The sequence below is a fragment of the Epinephelus fuscoguttatus genome, linkage group LG20 (assembly GCF_011397635.1).
Source record: "Epinephelus fuscoguttatus linkage group LG20, E.fuscoguttatus.final_Chr_v1".
Classification (NCBI taxonomy): Eukaryota; Metazoa; Chordata; class Actinopteri; order Perciformes; family Serranidae; genus Epinephelus; species Epinephelus fuscoguttatus.
The window spans coordinates 20,161,140-20,183,366 of record NC_064771.1 but is presented as its reverse complement, the minus strand read 5'-3'; the positions used below and the strand labels follow the sequence as shown (position 1 = coordinate 20,183,366).

At 41.1% G+C, this 22,227-nt stretch overlaps 1 protein-coding gene across 1 annotated transcript in view; it reads right to left on the bottom strand.

Moving 5' to 3' along the window:
- Positions 1 to 22,227, bottom strand: part of LOC125881273 (protocadherin-15-like) — a 363,072-nt gene that overhangs the window by 180,104 nt on the left and 160,741 nt on the right. The window contains exons 15-18 of the mRNA XM_049564361.1: positions 22,035 to 22,126; positions 18,958 to 19,059; positions 4,244 to 4,376; positions 81 to 160 (exon numbers count right to left, since the gene is read on the bottom strand). Coding sequence (XP_049420318.1) covers positions 81 to 160; positions 4,244 to 4,376; positions 18,958 to 19,059; positions 22,035 to 22,126 — 407 coding nt within the window. The remainder of the gene's footprint in view (positions 1 to 80; positions 161 to 4,243; positions 4,377 to 18,957; positions 19,060 to 22,034; positions 22,127 to 22,227) is intronic.

Here is a 22,227-nt window from a genome sequence, read left to right as displayed (position 1 = left end):
TTCAACAAGCTCCACAGTTTTGATCCAAAATGATAAAATACTATTTGTGTGAGTGTGTTGCTGTATGTGTGTGTACTTACTTCTGCTGTAGCGCAAAATGTCCATGGGGGTCTCCGCTGTGGATTTTGTAGGTGATGGGGTCTCTCTCCCGATCCACTGCCTTAAGAAGTAAACACAGACATACAGTACTCTTATTTAAAACATTAAATTCTACCCCTAAACACAGCAGTAATTTCCAGCTAAACTGGAGTTACAGTTGCCAGGAAGTACGTGTAAAGAATGTGGAATAACTCCATTAGAAGAACAGTTACAATTTGATCTATTAAAGATATTTAAGATTTGAAAAAAAAAATCCTCAGATTGAGTCAGCTGTAACCCCTAAACACTGTGGTTACAATAAATCAAACACTTTGCCAACTTTCAACGACCTCTATATCATAACAATTTGGAGAGTATGTGCAAATCAACTATGATAACCTTCCCTCCATCTTACCAGCTCCCTGATCTCCGCGCTCACCTCCCAACTCAAAGAAATACGCCATCTAGCGGATATTTACTGGCTCTAGGGCTGTTGCTTGAACTACAGATTCTACTTCTACATTTTCGTATGCCCGCCACCACGGACACAAAGAGTATAGAAGCAGATCCTACGGTGAATGTGCCAGGAAAGGTAGTATCAGCGCGGTCAGTACCTGGAGCTCGCATAAATGGAGCCTGGGTTTGTTGAAGGTCGCGGTGCTGTTTGGGCTGAGAAAGCCATGTGTAAGTAAGGTAAAGGAGGTTGTTGGGTTGGTGCGGGGAGCAGTGAGAGCTGGCATTAGGGAAGTGTGTCTGGGACGCCAGAGATCACTGTCTAGCCTCCTGGAGGTGTCGTGGGACCAACTAGATGAAACACTGGTGAAAGGAGGTTCCCACCTGATGACCCCAAAGTCGTGTTAGTTATCACTGCTCACTGGTCTGTATAGTTAAGCCTTGCCATAATAGCTTATCATAGGGCTTAGGAGGTTATTCACTGAGTGCTGATCCTTTATCTAGAGCACAAATTTCATGTGTTTATTTGAACAACCAGCTTTGTATAATAACAATTTGGACAGTATGTGCAAATCAACTATGATAACCTTCCCCCCGATCTTACCAGCTCCCTAATCTCCGTGCTCACCTCCCAACTCAGGAGCATACATCATCTAGCGGATATTTACTGGCTCTAGGGCTGTTGCTTGAACTACAGACTGTACTTCTACATTTTTGTATACCCACCACCACGGACACAAGAGTATAGAAGCAGATCCTATGGTGAATTTGCTAGGAAAGGTAGTATCAGCACTGTCTCTACCTGGAGCTCACATGTACGGAGCCTGGGTTTGTATAGAAGTAGTAGAAGAGTATAGAAGTAGATCCTAAGAGAGGCTCACCCCTCTCTTTCTCTCAAACTCAGATCACACTCAGATCAAACAGTAAAACTAGGTAGTGTTGATCAAACAAACCAATATTCTGTTACTGTATTGCCTATTTCTCTCCTAAAATGTCTTCAGGAACACACTTTAGTGCACTGTTTGGCTGTAACATGAGAATTTTTGACAAAGAAATGGGCACAAAACTGAGTCCTGTACTGTAAAAACCATGGCTGAAGAAACTGAGATCAGACAGTTGAACTAAGCGGTAGAGCCCTGCGCGGGACTGTTTTCTTCATCCCACTCCTGCCCACTCCTGCTGAATTTCTGACCATTACCGCCCGCAATGGCAATGTGTGTGTTACACTCCCGCCCGCTCCCGCAATGTGTATGTCCACTCCCGCCTGCTCCCGCAAAATTCTGAGAATTTATGCCCGCACAATAATAGAGATGCATTGATTTTGTGTCTTCTCCTGTCCTGCAGGAGAAAACACGTCATTTTATAGGCTATTAATAAAGAGATTCATGGGGTTGTTTGTTTCATTTCCCTGGCCTGCATGTCTTTTGACTCACTGGTCAGGAATAGCGCTCCTATTTCGTTGTTTTCATTTAGTTTTTAATGAAATAAAGGCTGTTTCATATTCTATTCTCCTCCTCTGTATTTTACTTATTTTTCTACCTTTATATAATCATGCAGTGATTGAGGTTAAGGTCTCTTTTCTAAGAGAGACCTGAATAAGAAACATTAATGAGATAAAGATAAAGCCTATGCTCAGTAACACCTGCATCATCACGCCTCTTTATGTAATTAACAAATAGCAACGAGAGTAGGCTGTGAGTGGCTCAAATAACGCTAATAAAAATCATAAAATAAACAAAGTTAACAAATGAAATGAATGAATTTAACAAATGAATCACTTGGCCATAATATTGCTGTGGAGGAAGAGAATGTTGCTGACCGACTGCGGTCCCAATCCCATGCATCTCTCTTCCAAGATGCGTCCACAGACACTAAAGGCCTGCTCTGAAGGCGCACTGGATGTGGGGATACTAGTGATGAAACACGCCAGCTTTGAGAGCGCTGGGAAGTAGAGGGCTCAATGCGCCTTCAGACCTTGTTTGAGCTTCTTTTCCACATCATTTGTTAACTCCATCCTGTCACTATAGGCTACATCCTGATCCTGCAGTGTTTTTTTTTTAGCCGACCGTACCCGCCCGCAGCAAAGTTCAAACTGCCCGCTCCCGCAAGATTTGGGTCCCGTGGGACCCAATCCCAATGCAGCCCTCTACTAAACGGTGTTTATTCAATGTGAAACAGGATTCTGTTGCAGCTTTGCCTATTTCACCCCAAATGTTTTGAAAAGCATAATTAAGCTTACTGTTTAACTGTAATTTGAGATTATTTGTTACCACCCAGCTGCGATTTTGTTTCCTGTGGAAAAATGGCCAAGCTTACACCAGTGGGAGTGTTTACTGTTACGGTATGTGGCAGTGCATTCTTGTAGTTGTAGGTTTTCTACCTCTTGAGCACAGCTCCTTTTCTCTGTTTTCACCACCTACAAAAGCATATGCGTCTTTCTCCTGCATAGACAGCCCAGTTTTATGAAAATACCACTTTTCCAGCAGTGAAATACATCTTCAACAGTGTGTGAAAACTTGCGAGACATTGAGAAGCTGAAACTGTCAGCTAATGTAATGACTGACCAACTCAAGTAGTGAGCTAAAACTTATCAACTGACGGCTGAAATAGTTGGCTACTGTAAAAGTGATGGATAAACGACTGTTACAGCTAAAAGAAATGACAAAAGTGATTGAAACAGTTTGCAAAACGTAATGGATAAATGTCTGAAACATCCCATTTCTGCTGCTCCAAATGTGAGAAGAATAGCCTGGGAACCAGACAAATCTGTAAGCTTGTGTTTTATTTGCTCGGGCAGATGTGTCTGGTCCCCCTTTGGTTCAGACAGATTTCAGACCAGTCACAACTATTTATCTAATGTGGGACATGTTTCAGATGATAAATGCCAAATACTTGTTGATGCCATTATTGCCTTGCGCACCCCCATGCCAGGAACAATGGCGAGCATAAACCTAGCTTAGTAAAGAGGAGCGCTACTGAGGGATCTTCAAGAACAACCAAAATGGCTGCAACTGATGTAGAACTCTCTGCTGAAGTACTATTTTCAAATTTCCAACAGCAAAACAGGAATACTCGTTTACAGACATACTGATGTGACATTGTCACAGCTCATTTCTGCACACGTTAGTCTGTTAACATTTCTCTGTAGCTCAGATCTACATCAGGTTGTGTTGGTTGTAGGTCTAAAGCTGGGTATTGTTTAAAAAAAATACAATACCAGTACCCTTAAAATGATACTGTTTTGAATAGAAAACATAATTTGAAGCCTCTCTTTTTTTCTAATCCATTCTAATCAATACCCATCATGTGAATGGAAGCTTTCAGTAATGTAAAATGCCACCAGACGCCAGAGATGTGTAGTATAGCCATACTTCCGAATGTTTTGGTGTCATTTCAGTTTGAGTTGTCATTTGAGTTCACTGTACTCCAATGGCCTCCACAGTCACCAGATCTCAATCCAATAGAGCACCTTTGGGATGTGGTGGAACGGGAGATTCACATCATGGATGCGCAGTCGACAAATGTGAAGCAAGTGTGTGATGCTATCATGTCAATATGGCCAAAAATCTCTGAGGAATGTTTCCAGCACCTTGTTGAATCTATGACACCAAGAATTAAGACAGTTCCAACCCAGTACTAGCAAGGTGTACCTGATAAAGTGGCCTGTGAGTGTATAAGACGTGGGTGTGTGTGTGTGTGTATGTGAGTGTACCTGCAGATTAAGCAGTGTAGCTCCAGTCCTCATTGCTTCACTGATCTCCAGGTTGTATTGTTGCCGGGGGAAACGTGGAGGGCTCTGGTTGTTTGGAGGCAAAACTTCGATATAGACCGTAGTAATGGATGACCTAAAGAGAGAGAGAATAAGAAGAAGGAATGGGTTAAGGCGTATAGGACAGGCAGAGAGATTACAAAGACAGATAGAGAAACGGCCTGTAAGAGGGAGGCAGATAAAAGAGGAATAGCAGCAGAGAAATGTTGGAGAGGGATGAGAGGAGAACAGGAGGAAGAGAAGCGCTGGAGGGCAGCACAAGAGGATAGTGGGTAAAAAAGCAGTGTCAGGGAGGGTGAATGGTCTATTATTTAACTTAAGAGTGTTTGTTTCTTTGCACTTCATGCTATGTTTAACTAATCGATAATAGCGTGGAGTCAACAACGGTTTGAGTGGCAAAGAGAGTAGACAGTGCTCTGCTGCTGGGCTTTCACAAACGTCCTTTTGCAAGGCTTAACGTTTCTATTGTGCACTTTGACAAACTTATCCTGCCGTTTCAATAATTCATTCATGTAGAGGCTGGTGCTGTTTCACCCAGAGAAAACATTTATCTTTCTTTTCATTCATTTAAATAAAAGTATGTCTGTATAGAGTAACACTGTCTTGTTAGGGCATCTTGTTAGGGCAGCATTATTCCCTCAGAATCTCAGCTGTTACTTTAAGACGAGCCGAGCACGAGAACACATAACCTTTACTATCCTATAAGAATTAGTAATATTGAGGGGTTTTGCACATGTCCAGAAACAGAGCTGCAATGATTGGTGAATTAACTGATTTGTTGTCAATTGTTAAATTAATCACTAACTAATCTGATAATCAATTAATCAGTTTAACTTTAAAATAACAATATGGCTGATGGCTGATGGACAATGGACGATAGCCAAAACCAGTGTTTTTTTGTTGCTGTAGTGGTTTTTGTTTTTGTTTTTATCTATTCACCATATTGTGCCAGGTAAACAATGAAATCTCCATTATTAAAAAAATAACTGCCACCGACTGCTAACAGCTAACGTTAGCTAGCTTTCCTCCTGCCTGGTTCAAACAGAATTTGTTGTTTACAATTTAGCATGGGGAAATAATATTGTGCATCCTCTGACATACTGAAAGTGAGTTTACAGTGTTCTTAATCTTGAAGGTGTCCCAAGGAGGATCTTCGTTCAACCCAAACACGTTTTCTATTGTCGCTGTTAAGCCCATTTCAGACCAAAGACTCATGATAAGACGAGTTGAAACAGTCAACTTCTTGCAATGCGCCGTTCAGCAACCTTCTAGAAACCTGCCGGTTCACACCAATGCAACTTGATAAGATGGTGTATCACCTCTATGCAACAACTTCCTGTACTTCCACTCTTATTCCCAGCTTTTCAGGCTTATTTTGTGGCTGAATATAATTTGGAGCTTCTTAAAATATGAATGAGGATAGTGATAGTGAGATACTGGCTACAGTTACATTTTTATCAAACAGTAAAAAACCGACACCAGCACACTGTGAGGACAGAAACAGAGAGCTCAGCGGGGATCGAGCACCTGCCGCAGCAAGCAAACACGCCATCTGCAGTCATTGTGACTTGACCAACGGATTTCACTACAAGCTGACTGGCTGTTGAAACAGATGACGTGCCTTACGTTCTAAAACCAGCCCCCAGCGATTTGACCAGCTGAGTTGCAGGTGACCATCAGCCGGCTTGAGTCGAGCTCAGACCAGCCAGTTCACACCACTGCAACTTTTCTCCACAACAATCTAAAACTATTTTGTCTTGTCCCGAATCATTGGTCTGAACTGAGCTTAACGTTAACCAGCATCCCTCCTGCGAATTTTAGGCAGGATCTGTTGTTCACACTGTAGCATTATCGGGGAAACAACATGGTGCTTCCTCTAACATATCAATAGTGAGTTTACAGCGTCCTTCATCCTGAAGGTGTCCCTGGGAGGATCTCTGTTTGTCCCAGACACACTTTCTATTTGCGCTGTTGGTCTTAAGCCCTGCTCTTTAGCTCGTGCAAAACTGATATGACACAACAGAAAAAACGTCAGCCACTGCCATCTGTAAATGTCATCTCATTTGCTAATAGGTTCATGGCAGTCAACAAAGTGAATACAGGGTGATACTGATGTTGGGCAGAATAATCAAAATAAATTTTTTTTAAAGAAAAAAAGCAAAATTGTCTGATTCCAGTTTTTTAAATGTAATTATTTTCTGCTTTCTTTCCTCTACCATAACAGTAAACTGAATATCTTTGGGTTGTGGACAAAACAAGATATTTGAGGACGATATCCTGAATCCCGTTGCTTAAAACCACAGCGCAATCATTAATTGTAAAGAGGCTGAAAGAATGCAGCTTTGGAAAGTTGAGTAATCCAACCTTAGATGGTCACAATCATGAATTGACTTCTAAGTGGGATATCAGCTGCTCATCATTAAGTGTGTCCATCGGGCTCTCCCGGTCATTAACACTCTTCGCGGGATGCTTTAATTTTTCTCATTAATCTCCATAAACTGAACCATGTTGCGATTAAGATGGAGTCAGAGACTTTGTTTTTTGTCCTTACTTTTATCACTAAGGTTCTTAAGAAAGAACCTAAGTTCTTTAGGGAACTTTAAGCATTTCCTTAAGAATAAGACCACGTTAAGGAGAAAACCTTAAATCATTAAGCAAACATTTTACCTGAAACCTTCAGGAGAAAACTTAAGCATGTTTTGTGCAACCAAATTTTTCAAGTACACCTTAATTGGACTTGCTTGAGAGCTTTGTGCAACCACTTATCAATATTTTTCCACCATTTTCTGACATTTTTTGACCAAACAACTAATCAAATAATCAAGCAAATAATCAACAGATTAATAAGCAATGAAAATAATTGTTGGTTATAGCCCTATCCAGAACTACATTCAGTACTTAGTAGAGTGATTATGCAGATGACTATTGAGTACAGCTATTGAGCAAGGTGAATTAAACCAACTGTGGATGAAAAGTGGATTCAGAAATTCCTTAACAGGTCAGGAAACTTGATGAAAATGACGGAAATAAAGGAATAAAGATTTTCATAAAATAAGTGGGGAAAGGATTAAAAGTAAATTAAGGCAAAGAAGAAAAGGGAATTACATTGAATTTCTAATTTACAAGACCATGACACCAAGAGAAAATGTATTTGTAGCAATATCTGACAGTAGATTGCTTCACTTTGTAAAATTAAGTCTTAATTACACAGTGTTTATTTCCCCTCTGATAAATATCTCTAGCTGTTCAGTAAGCTGGATTCACTGACATTTTTTAATCAACCTAACACTTAGTCCAAAAACAGCCTGTCACCGTAATGATCTACGAATGACAGAGCTGTTCATTTCCAGCCGGTAAACAGCTTGTGTCCTTGAGTCAGTTTTTCTTCCTTAAAATATTTGATCACCTGGTTTACAGTTGTCATGTTCACAGAACTACAGTTTTAAGCCCCTCTGGCAAATTGACTGCCTTACATAATTGAGAGATAAGAACATACTAACTGCAAATTGAACTAAGACCCGACTGGAAACAGAACTGACATCTGCTATACCAATTATCTTAGACAATTCAGTCAAGTATTTTGATCCTGGACACCACCTTCCCACAGGAACGAGATTCAAGGGAGCTGGGACTCTCAATAATGACTTCAAAATAAAACGCTCCACTGGCAGGGAACAGGACTTTGTGGAGATGATGGCACAGGATACTTTGTGAGAGCAATTTCTCTGGGTTATATATTACACCACTCCAAATTTGCATTGATAAAAGCAAAGAGAACAAAAAATGCTATAAATTAATTGAGCAGATGTACCCTGAGACCGATTAACATTCATCTCATGGCTAACGAAAAATATCTCGCACCTTTTCCAAAGAGGTCAAGCACAAAACTCCTAATACATTTTATTTGATATTCACATTATTATATCAAACCCACCTTAAAGTACAACCGAACCTTTTTACCTCTAAGTAGCTTCAAAGTTAGAAAGATAATGAAGCTGAACACTGTATCATTGTGGAATATATACCATATATACCTTATCAGCTTGTTGAACACTGTCAGCGGAGCTATATGTTTAGATTGAGTTCAATTTTCATGGCACTGTGTTGCGAATATTCTAGACTAATTGAAGACCATTATGCATTTTCCAAGTATCTTAGAAAACTTTGGGATCACCCCTTGAATTTAAAGGTCTAGTGTGAAGGATTTAGTGGCCTCTAGTGGTGAGGTTGCAACACTGAAAACACTCCCAAACATGTAGGATGCAAAACAACAAATGGCCCTATCTAGTGGCCATTCTGGGCTACTGTAGAACAACATGATGGACTCTGTAGACCTGAGGCCTGTACTACAAAGCAGGATTTGAAGTTAGCGAGGTAACTTCAGGATTTTCAGTACTACGAAGCTGGTTCTCTTTTTACCGGGATAAATCACCGTGGTAACTTAGTATCGGATCTGACCAATGGAATCACTGAAGAAAAAACATCCATGGACAAAAGTCTGGAGTCTCAGGTAAAAAACAAGTAGCCTATATATTGTTAGAGGTCAGTAGAATAATTTAATTGTTCCAGTGCTCTATTTCCACTGGTTTTAAAACAGAGCTTCTGACAAACACAGAGAATGCTTCTTACACTCTGATTCCATCACTGCAGCTCAAAATAACATGAGACACCTACGTGATCAGAACTGGGATAAAACAGATAATATTTTATTAATAACTTCATCCATTTTAAGATTACAGTTTGTCGTTTACGTCCCACGGGAACTGCCCATTGGTTCGACAGCCCATTGGTTCGACATCCCATTGTTCCGACCATATTAAACTCATTGTTCCTAAGTCCGTTCCAAAATCATCATGGTGCCCTGTGGTTAAGGTCTGGTTAGGTTTAGGCACAAAAACCACTTGGTTAGGGTCAGGAAAAGATCATGGTGTGGGTTAAAATGAAAAAGAAAGTGGCAAACACATAAGCCGTGAGCCTGCTCCGTCTCAAGCCGGTCGCGGCACAGCATACGCCCGCCACGAGCCGTTCAGCACCGCGGACAGTCGGACTAATGGGATGTCGAACCAATGACATGGACCCACATCCCACGCCAATGACATTTTACTGCGATTGTTAGTTTCAGGTGATTAGTGACTCCTGCCCTATCCAATAAAGTGACGCTGGCCCACATGAAAATAACAGTGGCTGAGAGAACATCATTGGGATGAAAATGTCACATTAGGCAGGAGGAATGTCTCGTAACTTGATAGAAAAATTCCAGTCTTTGTCCAGGTTGTGTCAAATTGGTCACGACTAACACTTCTCAGGCTGTGTCTATGTGTATACAGATAGTTCTAAAAACACATATTGTCCTCAAGGTTTTGCTCTCTTCCACACACAAACAGAATTATAGGTCAATAAAACAGAGACTTTTCAAAACGCCTCCTAAAGTGCAGATTTTGGACATGCCCATTGTTGCTTTGTGTAATGAGCACCCTGCAGAAACAGTAACAACAATGGCCGACTACCGGCTTTTACCTTTTGTTTCCACTGCTTGGTCTAATGACTACTTCACATTTAAACTTAGCATTGCTGCACCACTTCACAGACGACCAGATGCATCTGCTGAGCCCAGTGTTATTTAGTCCACCTCAAGGACCACCATTTCAAATCCACCAGAAAGGACAGTTTTGGATCAGGCTCAGTCGAACCAACAGATGGTGGGACAATTTCGAGAGTGGGACTGTTGTCAATGAGGTGTGCAAGGAAACCTTTCACATGTCCAGGGCATGACTTGAATCTTTGAGTCGGCTCTTTTGTTGAATTTTGTTATATTGAAAAGGCATCAGTGGTGCAGGGTGTCTACAGATATAACTAAGGTAATTTTAATACTTTTTAAAGACCTTTTTAATACAACCAAAAAATGATAACAACTGATTGAGTTTAAGTTTAATGTGTTTAATGTAATAAGAAAACAAAATCTCATCGCTGTCATAAATACTATATATTATTGCAATTTTTCGGTCTGTCCAATGATTGTAAACCGTCATTGGGTCCGTCAGGCTGGAGAAATTTATGCAGTACTGTGACCGAAAAAATTTAAGACCCATGGAATCTAAAATTTAGACAATTTAAGACTTTTTAAGGCCTTAAAAATAAGAAAATTTAAGACATCTTAAGACATTTTAGGGACATGTAGACACCCTGTGGTGATGTGATCTGTAGTAGGTGTTTTGCAAAAGGTAGGCTGTAAACTTTAAAATCTTTTTGCAATGCATGTATTTACATTTTAGTGTGGACAGAGATATTTTGTAACAGCTGTCGAGTGGACAGTTTTTAAAACAGAAAGAGATTTGGTTTTAAAAAATGTCTGTATACATGTAAACAGAGCCTTAATTATCAGGTTGGAAGAAGCCCAGTGACTCCCAGTTTCCCAGTGTTACCCCCACATGACATGAGTGATGTTTGGCTTTACTCACCCTGATTTTCTGGGTAGGAAACCACAGGGATTTAGTTTGTGTTCCTACTTGGCGAGAGTGCTGAGTTTCAGTGGGGAGAGAAGGGAGAGATTAACTCCACTCAAACTGGATCATCGACTGAAAAGCCAAAGAACCTCGGGTCTAAACAACAGCCCACAAAATCTGTTTACGTTTACAACAATAAATAAATAAATTATAGATAAAGGCTGGAAAAATGTAAGCCGCCAGAGAGAGTGAAAGCCAGTGTTTTATTAAAACAATTCAGATGGCATTATTGATGAAAACCGATTGAGGGGCTGGAGATTTTTCAGTCGTGGTTGCTACTGTAGCTGGGGCCTCTCTTTCTTCCATTATTTTCCATCCTAAATCTCTATCTACCAACCGAGGCATTTCCTTCTTTTTAAAATCTCCCTATTTCATATGCACTATCCATTTCAAGGCCATGCTTATGGGTTTCTACTTGTGCCATGCACACAATCACAAACCCATGCATGTGTACATACAAACACTAACTTGCACATCAAATGCTCAATAAATTAAATGAATGGTTGGCAAGCAGCAGCCTAATGTTACTGCTGTTAATCAAACAACCGACACAGTAACTGTAATGGTCTCTCAACAGTAGTTAAAGTGGCACTTTTACTACTAAGTCTAATGTTACTACTACTGCTATTAATCTGTTAGCATACATTTTGCATTACAGTTTTAGAAGTACATGTAATGACATATTTGGGGCTACAACTTCAGGACTGTGTTGACTTGAAGCTTGTAGTTTACTTAGTAACACCTTCCAGCCATGGGTTTTTTTTATGTGTAAGAGGACAACTGAAATTAAGTAATTACATAACAGTAACAAATCGAGCCTGTTTGCTGTCTCTACCTTTAGTGGCCAGACTGATGTGTTACTCGTTAAGCTTGACACAGCCAGAGGAGGCGAAATCAGCCACAACCAATAGGGGAGAAGTGTGTCGTATTTACATGTTTTTTAACTGAGACATGGCTGTTTTTCTTGCTGGAACAGTGCCATAAAAAGCTGTTTAGTAAGGAACACTTTAGTCAAAAAGTCGAAGAAGTTAAAGAAAACATAACTTCCATTTGCAGTATTATATTTGGTGATATGGCTCTGTTCTAGGGCCTCTCTGCCTCTCCTCAGGCCTATGCAGAAAGCCTGTTCCACACGCCTGCATGGAAAGCCTTAAGGCAGGGAGAGCACACCTCTCCACCCCTCTGAGTGCCTCATGGAAAGCCTACAGCGGAAATGGCAAACCTCTCTGCCCTTCCACGCGCCTATGTGTAAAGCCTTAAGGCAGAGAGAGCAAACCTCCCTGCCCTTCCTTCTTTGCGCTTACATAGAAAGCCTGCAGCAGAGAGAGCAAAGCAAAGACCACCCAGGAACAGAACAGAACAGCATCAATGTCAAACAGAAATGACACTGATAAGTGAGACACAGCATGAAAAGGAGGAGCTGGGTGGAGGAAGGTTGCAAAGCAGCTTGCAGAGGAAGCAGCAACAGTAGGCAGGCCAGAGCAGTTTAAATAGGGTGCCCTGAATGAGATTCACCAAGTGGTTGCATAGAAAGGAATCATGTGATCTATCAGCTGACTCCCTTCCATCAATCAGCTGCTCCATCAGTTGATTGGGCTATTTGAGCTCAGCTGATGTAGCTGGGATGTGAGCTGATCTTGACATCATATCCTGTCTGAACTTAAGCTATACTCAATTTGTTTTTACCAAGACATTCTTGCATTTCCTGCAGGGATAGTGACATGAGAAGGGGCTGCAACCAAGTGTTTTTTGTCCCTAAATGTAACCATGTTAACCACAGCATTATTGAAATGTAAGGACACTTAAAGTTTCAACATATTATTTTATAACGTACAAATGTAACAGATCAGTGGTTTGCAGAGACGTGCAATGCTAACATTTATTCTAGCAACTGAGTTCTCGTACCACCTCTATATTTTACTATACGCCTCATACGGTGCAGTGCAAAATGACTTCTTTATCTTGATCTCTTTCTAGCTATTTATCCTATCACATCTCTTCTCTCTGGCGGTGCCCTCTTTTCACTCATACCCTACAGTTTGATGAAAGTATAAATGAGACCCCCGAGCATAAGCTGTTTTCAGTATTCTGGGGAGCATCTATCTAGGCCATGCAAAAGCACTTCTAATCTGAATGAAACATGTATCTCAAGGGTTCTTCAACAGTCCCAGCCGCCTAACATGGAGATGTAATACTCACAGGCTGAGATCCAAAGTCATTAAAAAATGCTGTCAGTCATGTCTTGTTGGTGCCCACCAGGAAGAGGACACACAGCTCATTTTGGGCCCTGACCCATAGTTTTAACAAATCAGGTAGCAGAGATGGATATTGATTTGTTATGTGGGTTATGTTTTCAGCTGAGATAAACAGAGGGTCTGGGGAAATTTGGGGACAATCTGTGAGCCGATCACTGGAACCACCTCAATCTGCAGTGGTTCACATTCTGTATTGATTTGGCAACTACATAGCTGGAGCCATATACGAGACGGCAGGCAATTACTAGGTTTTTATGACTGACAAACATTGTTAGGGAGAGCAATCCATTGCAGCTGTGACAACTAAGCCATTATGTTTTATCATTTTAATACAGTTATAAGTGAGCCATGATAATCATGTTTGTTCTACTCTTAAGGTGCTATGTGTTTTGTGAAACTGGGTGGATTTATTAGACACAGTGAAGTGATTCAGTTTGGATAAATCTGAGGATGGCCCACAAGTCAACTGTTGGAGCAAATTTAATTTGTGTTGTTTCATAAAGTTTTGGGGCTTCCAAGTGTCCAAGATGCTGAGCAGACTCAGAGACTTAATTATTGGTTTTAATTAGAGACGTCCTGGTGTTGATCTAAAGGATTGGGTTTAAGCCTGATTCTGTCTTAACTGTTTTGTCCTCGTCAGTCTGCTGGTGTTGCTCCCCTCTTACACAGCCAGGCTCTACATTGCGAGAAGGCTGCATATGTGAGTGAAAATTAGAGTGTGTGAATGTGAAAAATCATTTGGGCACACCGGTGAGTGACTCTAAGGTCAGACATTGAGGTCGCCAAAGTGCAAGGATACTTGAAAAACCCGACTGCAACATCCCTACTTCTCATGACTATTGACAATTTACAACTATCGCTGACTTTGCCATGATTGAGCAACTGTGGCTGACCCCCTGATTTTTGATTTTGAGGTGAATTGTCCCTTTAAATTTACCATATTTAGCAAATTCACCCAACATGACTCACTGACTGACCCATCAGCTGTAGTCTCTGTGGTGTGTTGAAGTACAGCATTTACCAGGAGTCATGAAGTGTTAGAAGAGGACTCCGGCCATTTTACACATCAAAGTCTGTTTACAGGTGTCGGGGAGTATTACACCATATGTGAAAAATGTTGTATAAACCCTTTTTGTGGCTGTAGAGGTCTGATAAACTGTCGCAAGTGATGTCACTGAAGTTTGAAAATGAACAAAGTCTGGTGGTGTGGAGTCAGACAGAGGTGAGCTCATGGACCTCTGTAGCTCTCTCTTCATCTCCGCTTATAGTACATCTTACTGGGATAACATACCTGAATCTCCAACTGACCAGCTGGTGGTTGAGTTGTATTATGGTCAAGGAATAAGATTGCATGGCATAAAAAAAAAACAATTTAGGCAAGGACGCTTTTAGCCGATGAAACCACCAACCATCTCAGACAGTACTTGTTGATGAAAACTTTTACAAAAATTTTTCGTCAACAACCATTTTTCCATGTCAAAAACGAGACAATGACGAGCTAAAGATAGATCTTGACAATATAAACTAAGACGAAATCTATGCTTCATTCTGTTGACGAGACAAGACGTGACGAAAATGTTAGTGGTGGACTATCAGACATTGAAAGCCAAGAACGGCTGAGCTTGTTATTAACTTCAAATGCCGAATGAGTGACAGGCTGGCAAACTCCAGTAAATAGTCTGCACCAGGATGTTTCACTAATCAGCAAAAACACTCACAGCGGAGCAGCGTCTGCTGAATGGATTTGTGGAGTTTGTTAGTTGCAGCAGTGGCTGTTAGCAGCTCTGCCTTTAGTCACTGAATGGCAGCAGAGCAAGCAGCCACTTGCCGCCAGACTTCACAGCTCTGCCTTTAGTCACTGAATGGCAGCGGAGCAAGCAGCCACCGGCCACCAGACTTCATAGGTCTGCCTTTAGTCACTGAATGGCAGTAATTAAGTTTTTTGTATGCTTTTGAACAGTGAGATCAATAAGTCAGAGTTTACAATTAACCTAGTTGTCTCAGATTAGTTACTTGTGGTGTCAAAGTTGTTGAGACGATGAATAGAGAACTGCTTTTTAATGATCAGTAAGTGTGTGCTCGCAAATCAGCCCTTGAACCTCTCAAACACTGCTGAAGACATGACAGTTTGTAGGTGTTCAGAAATTAATTGTATTTGTAGAAACATTTCTCTAAATACATTTTTTATACAACCTGTCACCGTAATTCTAATTTCTGATACTTGAATTAGCCTAACTGGATTGGTTTAAAGATGATTAAACAAAACAAAATGACTAAATGGACATGAATTTTCACAGAATAAAGGTTTTGAGATTTAGTCAACTAAAATAGCTGTCAAAATAAACACTGATCTCAGAGTAGGGCTGTTTAATTATGGCAAAAATCCTGATCATGATCATTTCGGACAATATGAAATCACAATTACTCACTGACTTTGGAAAGACCACGCATTTATTGAACTTTAAAAAAAGACTTGTCTTTTTAATAGTGGATTTTTTCTTGAGCTTAATATATTATATATAAAAATAAAAACGGTGCTAGAGGAGCAGCATGCATGGGAATTAATTACAAAATAAGGAATACATTACTTAATTTGTTGCTAATCACTTTTTGAAAGCAAAGTTGCTAAGAGGGTCTTAAGAACAAGAAGCTCCAAGTCTGCAACCCCGAGCACGCCTCTGTAAGGAAAGGGTGCGCTCGATTTACGACACAAGACAAAACAAGAACATCATTGCAAAACAGTATGAGGCACAATAATCATTTCATCGCTATCACTTTGTTTTCATAATCGCTGGCAGCCAAAATCTTAACCGCAAATATGGTAAATGGTAAATGGACTGTGTTTTTCTGGTCTTCTGACCACTCAAAGCACTTTTACACTACCTGTCACTAGGGTTGGGAATCTCTCTGTGATAGACGATTCGATACGTATCTAGATACACGGGTTACGATACGATTCAAAAACGGTATATTTTTAATACAGATCAATTCGATACAGTGTAGGAATGATGCGATTCGATACGATTCGATACAGTGAAGGAACAATACGATTTGATACGATTCGATACAGTGTAGGAACGTTACGATTCGATATGGTTTGATACGATTCTATGGTTAACATTTGTTGATGTAGACATTAATCAGCAGCTTATCACTGACAGCATGTCGGACTATTTCTCTGTGTTTGCTACACTCTGTGTTTGGCATTTCTAAAAAGATAAATTAATTTTCTATAATACATCAATGATATTTCAATGGAATAAATTACTTATTGACTTATTCATACTTCAAAAACAGCATCAATAAGTGATTAACATAGGGGGGATCAAAATAAAACAAATAAATGAAATCAAAATCAACCAGCCACCCTCCTCCCCTGACAAGTAAAGAACAGTCCCTAAAGTGCGGTGAGGTTTGTGGAAATGCGAACGGCTCGTTTACACGTCACATACCTGTGTGCTACCACGGCTCGGCTGTTCAGGTATTTTTGGGCAGTCATGACACCGACGAAGACTTCTTGGACCTGGAGCCGGGCTTCTCGGTCGCCGGTAAGCCGTTATCTTGTGCGGCGGAGCGCTATGGTCGCCATAACGTTATTTGACAGGAATACGTATTTCTGTCTGTGTCTTGTGACCCCCGTTCAACCCACAACCGGCAGGATTCGCCTTTTGTTTCTGCTGCGGCTTGGTTGCTCCCTGGTTTATCCAACCAGCATTAGCTTCTGTTCCTCAGCTCCACCGGTCAAGCTGGCGCTGATGTTTACATCCATTATCGTTGTCAGTAATGCCTGCTACGGAGCATGCCGCCGGCTCTCGTGTTGTTTTAGAGATGCAAACTGTTAAAGCCAGTCAACCAATTGCTAGTCTCGCGATACCTGACTCTACAATCGATTCATCTAAGGATTCATGGCTGATTCGTATCGATTGAGGAGGCTGCTACTGACGCAGCCATATCTCTCGCTTGTCAAACCAGATATCCGGTCGTATCGGTTAATCGTTCCCAACCCTACATGTCACATTCACCCATTCACACACACAGTCACACACTGGTGGCCGAGGCTACCATACAAGCCACCTGCTACTCAGTAACCATTCACATGCACTCACACTCTAATGGAACAGCTATCGGGAGCAATTTGGGGTTCAGTATTTTGCAACCCACTCTACCTCTGAGCGACAGCCACCCTGGTTAATCAGTGCCATCTATCAATTGCCCAGCCCCATTTCAGAGCAGTAAGGGGGTTTAGTGTGGAGCTCTATAATGCTCAGAGGGGTGGTAACCGCTGACGGACCAACCGTCACATGCAAAACGTTCATTCTGCTGTCCTACATTCCTACATTTGACCAGGTGCCAGTTGAGTTGATTAAACTTGATTACATTTTCATCAGGAGACTGATGAACAGAAATCTGCACCGTTGGCCACTGACAGCTAAAATTAAACATCTGACTATTCAGTGACTTCCTGAACATTCCCCACTGACCGGCTCAGCCTCCGTGAACCTATAAAACTAACTGCCTCTCACACCAGCCAACCTAATGAGCGACCGTTGCCTCAGTATTGCACTGTGCCTTTTCCTCTAACAATTTTTTTTTTATTAAACGTCCCCGTTTGTCTGTAGCTAAGTGTTGCCTCTGTTCTCTGCTTCGTGTTTTAAGACCAAGGAACTTGGCTTGTTTGTCCTCTCTGCAAGGACACTGCAGTCTTAATTCATCCTTTTGTTGAGATATTCCAAAGTGCAAAACACAAAGCGCTACACCCAAGTGTGTGTGGAGTATCAGCAAACAACAGGCTGTTGCTCACGCTGGCGCAGGAGCTCCATTTGTATGGCTTTTGTTTTCATTGATGCCAATTTCTCATATGTTTTTTTTTTTTCCTTATGGTGTTTCTGTATTAGATGAAATAAAAGAAGACAAGAAGACAAGAAAATGAAAAGGAGAGACGATGTGCATGTTTTTTTTTGCAACCTGCAAAAGCACATGGCCCTGCTCTCTGATGTTCCCTGAGTCAGTCATGGTGCAGTGAAAAACACTAAAGGAATCAAACTCTGTGCCACTGCGGCTGCTACAGAGCGATGTAGATTGACCATGTTCCAGTGGGTGAGCGGTTCGATGGCTGGATTTGCTTCTCTTCTCAGATATTGCACGGTAATTGCTAAAACTAAAATTTCACAATTTAACAGCTCTCTGTCAGACGTTAGCTACCTAATCAATACACACAGAGTTAAAAAATATTGGGAGCAGCTGCATTTTCCATGAAATAACCCAAGTTGGGAATTGCCTGAGTTTGTGAGTTGCTGAAAGTTATGGCTCCTTATTGATTTAATCCATGAAGGAGAGATGAGGGGCAAGAGACAGGACACAGGAGGCAAGGGAGAGCAGAAATAAAAAAAACTGTCACCTTATCAAGTCAGTCCTTGTGCTTTAGATTGTGACAGGGCCAGAGTGTATTACATTTTGTTTTTGTTACCGTCTGTGGCATTTATTCTAGACGCCATGTGTGCCTGCATTTGCTGAAATTGTCCCTTCTCTGAAATGCAGACGGTATAATTTTCTTTCCGTTTCTCAAGAAGAGGGTAACTAGCAGTGAAGCACCCTTTCATTACCTTTCATTTTGTGTTTTGCTTTGCTTCTTTCCTTCTCACGCTTACACTATCAATTTTAAACTCCTTTTCTTGCCATTTTCCAATATAAAACTAATTCATGATATATTTCTAAAAATGAAAATGGCTCAACTGCAAAGGAAGAGCAGATGGGGAGAATGGCACGAAAAGTCGGAGAGTGCCTGTGTGGAGTGTCTGACAATGAGTGTGATAGCTCAGGAAATCTGATGACCTTTCAAGCCTCAGCTCCCAACAGACAGAGGAAAAGACTGATGAAGCATACAGGGAGACACTCTTACCGTCTCTGAGGTACGGGCCCATTGTCCATGGCTTCCACAGTCAGCGCGTAGCTCCGCCCAACACTGAGCTCCACACCTGGTGCCACGGTAATGACCCCAGTACTGTGAAAACAGTTCATTTGGTATTACACGATTATGGACACTTTCATTCACACTGCATAATGTCTACACAGCCTGTGAAGCGAAAGCAATGTGTTAGCAGAGCAGCAGCAGCAGCAGACTTCCATCAGTGCCTATACAGGATACATCAAGTGACTGCAGGTCATCAGTGTTTGGCAGTGCTCAGAGCCCAACACTCACTCCAGTGTTTTCATGACTTTTCAAGGACCCATCCTAAAATTTCCATGACCATTAACAATACATAACACAGACAATACTCCATCTAAAAAATGCAGCTGGCATACATGTAGGCAGAGATGGAACACAGCTAGAAAATGAAGTAATGTATGTGATGCTGAACAAAACCTCACATCAACATATTAGAGCTACATTACATGAGCAGCTATATAAAATAAATCTGCTGTTATATTATATTATGTGGAAGTTTACCCACAGAAGATTACTGTGACAATATATCTCATTACACACAACAAAAAACTTGTAAGGATTTTACAAATTCCATGACTTTTCCAGGCCTGGAAAACAATGTTATAAAACTCCATTACTTTCCAGGTTTTAAATGAGTGTAAGAACCCTGTCATTCGCTGTGCTTGTGAAATAAAAGGCAATGGACTTGCTGCTACATGCATACTAGGAGCATTAGATGTGCTAGTAGGTGTTTTATTTTCTTAGTTACAGACAGAGCTTCGATAGTCCTTTACCCCATTTTCAGTCTTTATGCTAAGCTAAGTATAATTGGGACCGATCTGATCAGTTTTGGTATAGGGTTCCAATACTGACGTAATTCACTCATTGGATATCGGACTGATGTCACCAGTCCATGTACAGCTCGAGATTCCATAGTCTCATGTTGGTTACCACATATAAAGCACCTGGCATTAATCATTGAGCGTATTTTTGGACTTTTTTTTGGACATTTTGCACACATGAGGAGCTCACCGTGTCCAGCAGATCCAAGCAGGTATGCAGGCGAAGTGTTGCTAAAGCCCAGTTTATTTTGTAGCTGAATATAATTTGTAGCTTCTTAAAATAAGAATGAGGATAGTACTTGCTACAGTTTAATTTCTAGTAGTGATGAAATGGCAAGAACATAAAATGATCCGAGCCTCAGATGGACCATATTCATAATAAATAACCAGCGGCCATTAAACAGTTAATGAGTACGTGCATGTGACAGCGAACCAACCATCTGACACCGACACACCATGAAGACCTAGACTGACATACGAATCAATAACTGCTGGGATGTAAATGAGATGGACTCGGAGGATGCCACAGTAAGCAAACATGCCATCTGCTGACAGTTTGTTTGTCTTGGCTAGCTGACTTTGCTTCAAGCTGATTGGCTGTTGAAACAGGTGAGGTGCATCACGTCTTAAAACTAGCCACTGGCAACTTGATGAGCTGAGATGGGCCAATTCACACTGCTGCAACTTTTCTCTGCAAAGTTCTAAAATGGTTTTGTCTCATTGCGAAACTTTGGTCTGAACTGGGCTTTACCATCCGAAAAGACCTTAATGTCACTCAGCACAACTCATGAATGGCTTGCTTTGTGCTTTACAATCCCAGTTTAAACCTGCACAGAGAATGTTCCCCTGGCCATGGTGGGATTGCTGCAAAGAAACTAGTTAGCTATGCTAGTGTCTTTTAGCCTGGTAAGACCATGCTGATGACATGAGCTCAACATTGTGTTTCAGTCTCTGTATCACTCTGGACTTGGTGCAGCCCCAAACACTGTCAGTGGGCGGGAGTACTTGCCTTGACGGACAAAGCCATTCAGCCAATCAGTGTAACAAAACACTGGGGAACATCTTCATCACCAACAAAGCCAGTGGATAAATTAAGCTTCTGCTAAATCCATTGGAAGAATGGCCAAAACATCCTTTCCTCTGAGAAACCCCACAAGTATACTCTTGTTGTTAATTAACTGTTGTTATTGACTTTATATCTGCAGTAACTTCACTTATTGCTGTGTTTACTAACATTAGAATTAGCTAGATTTGCTGCTTACATTGCCAACTACGCTGCAGATCCCAGATTTACCCCGATTGGATTTTAATTTCTGGAAAGTTTTTGGGTGGTACCGAGTCCAGACTGCTACAGCGAGCGAAACAGAACATTGAGCTCACCTCATCAGGATGGTCTTGCCAGTGTCTTCGGTATGGTGGTCAAGTCGCTGCTCCAAGCCCAGAACACAGTGGGTCGAGGAGAGCGGGACTCAAGGGCCCATAAACAACACATTACTACCTTTTCACAGTGACTGTTTTCTGGCTTTCAACCAGGCAAATACAACCTGCCATTTGTTTTATCGCAGTGACGGTCCTTCACCTCTTTAAACAAACACCAAGTGCCACTTGTGGTGCTCTCAATAAAGATTCATTCCAACGCTCTGCATGAAAAACCACAGCAACCACTCAACGCTTGTGGTGTATGTATGATGTTTTTTTGATAGTGTAGGTGTTTATTTCTCTACACAGTTCTCACACTTTCATTTCACATATTCACTTTGAAAACCGTATGAAGGAGCTGTCAATTTGCTATTGAACTCTTTGAAATTCTCTACTTTTGAACTCATGTATAGAAATCTACTTACAAGTAGTTCATAATGAATTGCTCTGCACTTGATTTGATCTTTAAGTTTTTCCAAATCATTAAAGGAGTTGCCGTAGCAATGTGCACTCCTGCACTTGTTTGTTTGTGAAGCCTACTTAACCTAGACATCCAATAAATTGCCTTGGAATACTTTTAATTGCAATGCAATGGAAATTCGGAACTGAGAGAAAGTGGAACAGTGCATCTCTGAAACTAAGCTAACTGGTTGTAGCTTCATATTTAGCATAGAGACATGACAGTGGCATCAATCATCTCGTCTAAGTTTTCCCAAGAAAGTGTATTTCCCACTACTAACCATTAAGATAAAAATGTCAATATAAGTACAATGTAAATGATATATTTACCTGCTGTTAATAAGAAAATGTCCCTGATCACCAGCTAAGATCCGGTAGGTGACTTGACCGTTGGGACCTGCATCAGAGTCGACTGCTACCAGCTGAGAAGACACAAACAAACACAAAAAAGCGTCCATGTGAGGTGTAATCCTTTAATAAAGCATGCTGCATATACTACACACACCTTAGAACTTACACATAG